The 8,363-nt window shown below is 44.4% G+C and overlaps 1 protein-coding gene across 7 annotated transcripts in view; it reads right to left on the bottom strand.

Moving 5' to 3' along the window:
• Positions 1-4,814: 4,814 nt before the first annotated feature.
• The window catches only part of RPS6KA1 (ribosomal protein S6 kinase A1), a 67,092-nt gene continuing 63,543 nt past the window's right edge, over positions 4,815-8,363 (bottom strand). For all 7 annotated transcript variants that reach the window (XM_073317374.2, XM_073317377.2, XM_073317375.2 and 4 more), the window contains 3 exons: positions 8,207-8,324; positions 7,669-7,806; positions 4,815-7,273 (listed from right to left, as the gene is read on the bottom strand). In XM_073317374.2, the coding sequence (XP_073173475.1) occupies positions 7,151-7,273; positions 7,669-7,806; positions 8,207-8,324 (379 nt within the window). In that variant the 3' untranslated portion in view covers positions 4,815-7,150. The remainder of the gene's footprint in view (positions 7,274-7,668; positions 7,807-8,206; positions 8,325-8,363) is intronic.

Here is an 8,363-nt window from a genome sequence, read left to right as displayed (position 1 = left end):
GGAATACTTTGATGTTTTCTTTGACAGAAGGAGTAAGTCGGTGTACCAATGCTGTCTCAACCACGCAGAAGCAATCAGAATCAGCCTGTCTGACCTTCCTTATATCTGTCCAAATTAAGGGACGAAGGTGGGAAGGCAAGATACATCAGATCTATACCCCAGTTGAGGAGGAAAGCATCCATCAAAGTGTATAGGTCCCCACCTGCCCTTGAATAAAAAATAAAATTAAGAAAAAGAGGACATTTTGTGTTGAATATTGTGGCAAAGAGATCTGTATTTGGAATGTCCCAGAGAGCAAAAATTTCCCTGATTACAGTGACTTTCAAGGATCATTTGTGCATTTGATCTGTTATCTGATTGAGGGATCCTGTTATATGAAGACCAATTGCATAAACTTGGTGAGTAATACACCACTCCCAGAGTCTCATTGCCTCCCTGTAAAGCTGGAAAAAGCATGCTCCTTGTTTGTTTATATAATATATTGCCGTCATATTGTCTGTTGCCATCTGCACCACACATTCCTTGAGGTAGGAAAGATTTTAGTGCTAACCATATTGCTCTTAACTCCAGGATGTTGCTACACAGATGACACTCATGCTGGTTCCACAAACCTTGTTACCAGATGTGCACCTTGGTGCACCATGATTTGAAAGATCCAGTGAGTCCCCTGAATAAGAGAGAATGCCAGGCCCAGAAAGATGCTTGGTCTTGTCTTTCTTCTTCTTGGAACTAAAGGCCTCAGTTCTATAGAGGATTCAGACATAGTTCAAGAATTGTTCATACACCTTTCCTTCAACAACAGATCCCTTCTTGGAATAGGGTCAGATGTGTTTGTAATCAGATATCTCTGATCTCAACTTTGGTGTCAATGCTGAAGACTTTGACGAGGACGACTTCTTGGAACCGAAAGGTTTCTGAGCCAAACCAGCTCTTTTGTTTTTCTTGTCTGGAGTCTTATAGCTCTTGGTTCTGGGGTGTTTTTTTTTTTTTGCCAACAATGATTCTTGTAAAAGGAGGGCCTGAAGTTAGTTCTGCCTCTCCTTCTTAGCTCGAAGTGTAAATGTCCCAGAGAGAGTGCATCGAGAAAAGATTTTTATAGAGGGACACTCTAAGCATGAAGCTGGAAAAACTGCAAGACACGATGCACATCACTTGAATCTGTGCTGCTTGCTCTTTAGATCTGCCATTCCCTTAACAGCTAAACCTAACACTATAATAATCTATTTACAGACAGAAGCAAGGCACTTATGTCAATCAATAAGGATCTTGAATCCTGAAGGCTCTCATCTGTCTGTGGTAGCTGCTGGAAACAACTGAGGCGGCCACACCTGCTGTACCACCTTTTATAACCACTCCCTCAGAACACGTTCAGGCACAGAGTTGGGGGAAGAGAGGGGCATGCAAGCAATGGATCAGGCACTACTAGTAGAAGGCTGCATCATTCAACAACAATGGTCAGCACATGTCCCAAGAGTGGGAATATGCAGAGGAAACTCGAAGAAGAATCTAAGTTTCAAGGGGTATGGAGCTGAGAAATCTGATGAGGTTCAATAAGGATAAGTGCAGGGTCCTGCACTTAGGATGGAAGAACCCAATGCACAGCTACAGACTAGGGACCGAATGGCTAGGCAGCAGTTCTGCGGAAAAGGACCTAGGGGTGACAGTGGACGAGAAGCTGGATATGAGTCAGCAGTGTGCCCTTGTTGCCAAGGCCAATGGCATTTTGGGATGTATAAGTAGGGGCATAGCGAGCAGATTGAGGGACGTGATCGTCCCCCTCTATTCGACATTGGTGAGGCCTCATCTGGAGTACTGTGTCCAGTTTTGGGCCCCACACTACAAGAAGGATGTGGATAAATTGGAGAGAGTCCAGCGAAGGGAAACAAAAATGATTAGGGGTCTGGAACACATGACTTATGAGGAGAGGCTGAGGGAACTGGGATTGTTTAGTCTGCAGAAGAGAAGAATGAGGGGGGATTTGATAGCTGCTTTCAACTACCTGAGAGGTGGTTCCAGAGAGGATGGTTCTAGACTATTCTCAGTGGTAGAAGAGGACAGGACAAGGAGTAATGGTCTCAAGTTGCAGTGGGGGAGGTTTAGGTTGGATATTAGGAAAAACTTTTTCACTAGGAGGGTGGTGAAACACTGGAATGCGTTAGCTAGGGAGGTGGTAGAATCTCCTTCCTTAGAAGTTTTTAAGGTCAGGCTTGACAAAGCCCTGGCTGGGATGATTTAATTGGGGATTGGTCCTGCTTTGAGCAGGGGGTTGGACTAGATGACCTCCTGAGGTCCCTTCCAACCCTGATATTCTATGATTCTATGAGATATACAAAAAGTACTTTGGAATCAAGTTAGCAAGGCAGTTAAGTAAATTCAGTATTATTGTGGAGGATTTGCATATGCAAGTTAGGCAGTGCATAGTAGAGTATCCTCAGCTACCTTAAGTGATACTCCTTGCACATACTGAATACCCATTGCTGTATATACCATTATCCCAAAATTGGTGGGATACCACTACTTTTGAGCCATCAGGCCAATAGGATTGACTCGAGTACTGTTGTGACAATTGGGCCTACAAATTTTCTGTAATTGAAAGCTCAATTGTAAGACGTTTATAAGATGGTAGGATAACTTTAACAAGTGTTGATGGAAAGTAGGTCAAGTTGTTTTCAGTAATGAATGTTATAAACGGGTGCAAAAGAAACAGACAGGGACTAAATCATTGCAAACAAGAGAGGCCATGTTGATATAACTCCAGGACTATGCTGAAATCATGCTGGGTAAAAACAAGATGTGGGGCTGAACCAAATTAATGAACCAAAAGTGGGGTGTTGGATATTAGGCTTATTTGATGACAAAATAATGAGGCAATGGGCTATTCTACCCACCATTTCCTTTGTAGGTCCTTATAGAAAGATTTTGGGGCACAATACAGAAGAACAGATGGAGGAAAGTAAAATGAGCTTCTCCATCATGCTGTCACTCCCACCATCTCCTGGGACCCCGGACCTTCGTCATCCTAATCCTGAGCGGTTCTGACCAGACCAGAGAGAGGGACCCAGATATAGCATTGCCAGCCTTACAAGGTCCAGCTAGATCCCAGCACCAGCTGGGAGGAAATGGGATTGGACTTCAAGAACTGTTCCAGCTCATCTGAACTAATTTCTTCTCTTTTTTCCCCAAAAGGACAGTTATTACCATCTTTAATAAGTCTAAGAGGCTGTCAGACAAAGGGGGTTGTCCTTCTAAAATTCTCTCCAGCTAAAGGGAAAAGGAATGGGAACAAGAAATGTTGTCAAAATTGAAAGCCTTACTTAATACTTCACATTTCAAATGCGGTTTTTCCTTTTCTGTATCTTTCCATGTCTAAAGGTGGCTGATGTCTCTGTATACCAAACCCTGAACCTTGTTTAACACTATTTAAATGTTGGACAGCGAATGGGTTATGTTAACACCTTTAGCCCCCATATTCCATCTAAATGAATACAACAGTACCTCTGTGGGGAGGATTCTGTGAGGCCTTAGGTGTCCATCCTGCTTAAATAACTATTGTATCAGAGTGCATATGTGATGACCTTATGAAATTGTGATTGTTAGACCACCTTTCAAGCAGGACAAATATTGGTTTCTAGACCTGCTCCAGACCCTCCATGTTGTTCTGAGGCTCACTGCAAGTGGTGAATATGAGCAGCATTTCAAACACGTTCAAGCTGGTTAGAATGGAAAGTTTCAACCCCAAAGTTGGCTGGGAAGTATCCTCTACATTCCAAGAACATTTATGCTTCAATCTCTTGTTGTCAATAAATTGATACGGTCTACAGCTAACAGTTTGGGCAACATACCAAAAGTTCAAGGTGAGCGGCCCCATGCGCCAAACAGTTTATCTGATTCCTAACTCTGAACACATTTGTATTGACACAGACGCTGATGCACAGAGGAGGAGGAGTAGTAACATAAGACAGCCTTGTTGGCATGGATACAAGAGACACCATACCAGCGTGTGCCAGACCTGAGACAAACCAGAAGGGAAAAGAATTTTTAAAGAAGCCGTTACATGCAAAGGACCCAAACCACCCGCCACTAAACTATGGATCAAGGCCAGATTCAAGCAGGCACAACTCCATTGACCTCACTGCTTAAGTCTTCTGATGTCCCTGAGGAAAGTCAGTTCTGTTTACGCAGGGAAATTGACCAGCATAGCTAGAGCAGAATGACTATTTCACTGTAGTCATGCCATTGTAAAACTCTTACTCCAGATTAATTACTCTGCTTCCAACTTCCAAAGTATGGGGGAGTTAAAATGACATAGCAATGGAAGAATAATTATTTTACTATAGCTATGCTGGTCAATTTCCCCATGTAGGCATACCCTAATAGATGGACCTGTGTTGCTGGGAATAGCGAGTGGACATCTCAACAGCAAGGCTTCAGAGTAGATGGCAAGTGGGAGGGGCTATTCAGAGTAACTGAAGGGAGAAAGATACTTGTGCTGTTGGATTGCTGCAAGGAAAAGGAAACTTTTAAATTGGAGGACTCCCATTAGAGAGTCTACTGGGGCAAACCAAGGAAAGTTGACACTTCTCTGCTCTCAAGAGCAGTAAATACAGCTGAGATTCACACACTGAAGAGAAAAGGAGGACTTGTGGCACCTTAGAGACTAACAAATTTATTTGAGCATAAGCTTTCGTGAGCTACAGCTCACTTCATCAGATGCATCTGATGAAGTGAGCTGTAGCTCACGAAAGCTTATGCTCAAATAAATTTGTTAGTCTCTAAGGTACCACAAGTACTCCTTTTCTTTTTGCGAATACAGACTAACACGGCTGCTACTCTGAAACCTGTCACACTGAAGAGAGTTGCTCAGTTCAGTCCTGGAAGCCATCCTTATACAGTTATTTCAAGATTTCCCCAGTTCCTCTCACTGAAGATCCACACAGACACACGGGAGGGAGGCACCCAGGATATACAAGGCAGCTAGGAATCTAGGTCTCAATACTACAATATCTAAGGGTTCAGAAGGACTCAAAAAGTTCAGATGAACAGGGCTAGAAGTACAGTAACTCCACACTTAACGTCCTCCCGCTTAATGTTGTTTCAAAGTTACATCACTGCTCAATTAGGGAACATGCTCGTTTAAAGTTGTACAGTGCTCCCTTATAATGTCATTTGGCTGCCTGCTCTGTCCATTGCTTGTAAGATTTTGTGGAAGAGCAGCAACTTTACAAGGGAGTATCACACTATTTCCTTTTCTCTGCCTCCTCCCCCTCCCTCTCAGTGCTTCCCCCACCGCCAAACAGCTGTTTGGCAGCGCTTAGGACTTTCTGGGAGGGAGGGGGAGGAGTGTGGAAGTGCTGCATCTCCACTCCTCCCCCTCCCTCTCAGAAAGTCCTAAGTGCCACCAAACAGCTGTTTGGAGGCGCTTAGGACTTTCGGGGGCAAGGAGGGGGGGAAGGAGTGGGGATGCAGCGTGCTCCAGAGAGGAGGTGGAGTGGGGGTGGGAAGAGGCGGGCCTGGAGCATCCTCCGGCAAAGTCGGTGCCTGTTCTTCTCCGGGTAAGCTGCCATTGTTGCTGCGAAGGTGCTTCCTAGTGTCCTTGCCTGCAGCAGGCTGTGCCTGTGTGGGATAAGCCAGGGGCACTTCCCACACACAGTACAGTACAATACAGAATGCCTTTTGTCTTCCCCCCAAAAATTTCTTTGGAACCTAACCCCCCGCATTTACATTAAATCTTATGGGAAAATTGGATTCATTTAACATTATTTCACTTAACGTTGTAGTTATATTCCCGAAAAATGCAACTTTAAGTGAGGAGTTACTGTAGTCTCTGAGGGCTGATTTCTATTAAGATTGTGATATTTAGTTCCTGTAAATAAGAGTTTCCCCTCTACAGGCCAGATTCTGCCATCCTTAAATCTTGATTAGTGCCTTATTCCACAATTAATCCTAACGATTTCAGTTGCAGAGTGAGTTCTAAACTTGAGTGAAGATGGCATAATTTAGCTATTAGCAGCACTGAGTTCCCCCACCACTGAGACACCTGGGGAGAAGAAATGCATTTATACACACATCTTTTCATCTGTAGATGTCAAAACGCTTTACAAAAGGCAGGCAAATACCATCATCCCCATTTTAAAAGAGAGGAGCGGTGACTAGCATAGCTTATTCTGTAGCTAAAGGGATGGGTGAACATTCAGCCAGTAAAATAACTTCAACTGAATGACATGTTTATTATAAAGTTCAGACAGAAACCCTGAGTTACCAGCCATAGAACAAAATTAAATTAAAAAATAAAAAAGAAAAAGATTTTGCTTTGCATCATGGATTCCTGGATGGTGCTAAGTGAAACAGGAATAAAAAAGAAAGAAACCAAAGCCAACCCAGAAAGACTTGACTTCACAAAAGAGAATATTTCTTCCCCATCAGCATCTGTTCATCCAACAGAATCCTGAATGAATGCTGGGGGAAAGAGAAGGAATGGTCCAGACCCTGCAGGTATCTGGGACAGTTTAACCAAGTAGGTGCTTAAAATGGCTTATGCTCTCTTACAGCAGCCATGTGGGGGAAACCAAAACCTACAGGTTGAAATTTAAGAACTGGTTTTACAAACTGTACACAAAAATGCCGCGACTTCTCTAATAGGTGGAAAGAACAGCTGCTAGTTTGACATTGGGGAGGGTACAAAAAGTTTGAGGGGGGGGGGAGAAAAAAAAAGGGTCAGACTTCCAGCTGCACCAGCTCTGAACCCCAAATCAGCCATGAAAGGTGATGTGTCTAGAACCAAGGTCTGGCCCTTCACAGGAAAAGACAAATCAGATTTGCTCTTTCGTGACATCATTACACAGATTATATATTCTAGTCCTCATATACACAAATGGATCCCTTTAAAAATTGTATCAATTTACACTTTTTAAAAAAAGGTTTTACAGTGAACTTCTATCAGGACAGGCGAGTCCACAAAGAGAAGAGCTAGTCTTTCAGAAGGAAAAAGGCACTTGGCCTTGACATGGTTTGGAGGAAGACAGTTTGCAAATGGGCTTCCTTTCACACGTTGTTTTCCTGCCTGTTTCCCTGCTTCCCATCTTCAGCAGCTTGTGCAATGTCAGGAGTGACAGCACTGCACAGCGATGGCATGGACTGCCCAGGCTTCCTACTACAGTGAGGTGGAGGGGAGCTTCTTCACCCGCCTCTGTGCCAGAATGGATGACTCAATGGGCTTCAGCTGGGGGCTTGGCTTGGAGCGGTTTAATGCAGAGTATGTTGCAACCATGGCTCCCTTGGAGAAAAGAATGAAAAAAAGAAGTCACTGAATTGTCACAGGACTGCATCCACCAATAATAGCTGGGAGGCAGAAATATCTTTGTACCCTACTGAAAATTACTTCATGGTAGGCTGGCCATCATATGAGAAACTGGTTTCTTTTTAGGAGAGAGATTATCAGAAGTCTTTCTGTGGCCTGCAGGAGTCAGTTTCTGCCTTGTACTTACTTACCATTCCCCTCCCACTGCAACTTCCCCCAGATCATTCCTTTGCCCTGGCAGCAGATGTTCTGTCCTGATCACCCTACCCCCCACACCTTGAGTCTGCTTTACCTGCTACCCAGAGGTGGTGATGGAGCAAGAGGGCACTGCTGAATGCACCACAGGCCAGGCACAGCCCCACAATGCGTACCTTTACAAGCTGTACATCCTGGTGACTCAGCTGGCTCTGGGGTAACCTATCCTTCTGCGTTATCCAGGGATGCTGCAGAACTTGTTTGGCTGTCAGGCGCTGGTGAGGGTCAATATGGAGCATCTTTGTTACCAGATCCTGGAGCAAGCATTCAGAGAATTAGACTTCAGAAAGGTGGTGCAAACCCATCAGAGAGAGGTTCATCTCATTCAAAGGCCAGACTTAGAAATTCGTTATCCTGGGGAATAGCAGCTATCAGCCTGGCCACAAAAGATGGGGCTGAGCCTCAATGGCCACGGATGGGCCACTATAGATTGGTATTGCATGCCAGCACTAATTGCAAAATGCTGAAGTGCCCTACAGAGGCACCGCTGCCCCTGTTTTGGAGGGAAACGTGCATGTGAGATGGGAGCTACTGAACCCAAATGGTGCGGGAAGAAAAAGTGAAAGCAGTAGGGAGGTTTATTTTAAACAGGCTGCACAGCAGCTGTCCTTACTTGACCTGAGCTACAGACTTAATGCAGGTACCAGACCCTACCTTGGCTGCCTCAGAAACCGTGTCCCAATTTCCTCCTTTGAGAGTGAACTTCCCCCCGCCTATTCGGCTCAAGATGTCCTCTGGGGTGTCACTGGGCCCATTTGCAAAAGGAGTGTATCTGAAAAACAAAAAATTTGCAGGTTCCTCTTCTAACCGA

Source organism: Lepidochelys kempii, chromosome 19 (genome assembly GCF_965140285.1).
Source record: "Lepidochelys kempii isolate rLepKem1 chromosome 19, rLepKem1.hap1, whole genome shotgun sequence".
In the NCBI taxonomy this organism is placed as follows: Eukaryota; Metazoa; Chordata; order Testudines; family Cheloniidae; genus Lepidochelys; species Lepidochelys kempii.
Note: the sequence above shows the minus strand (reverse complement) of the source record. Positions and strands in the feature narration are given on the sequence as shown.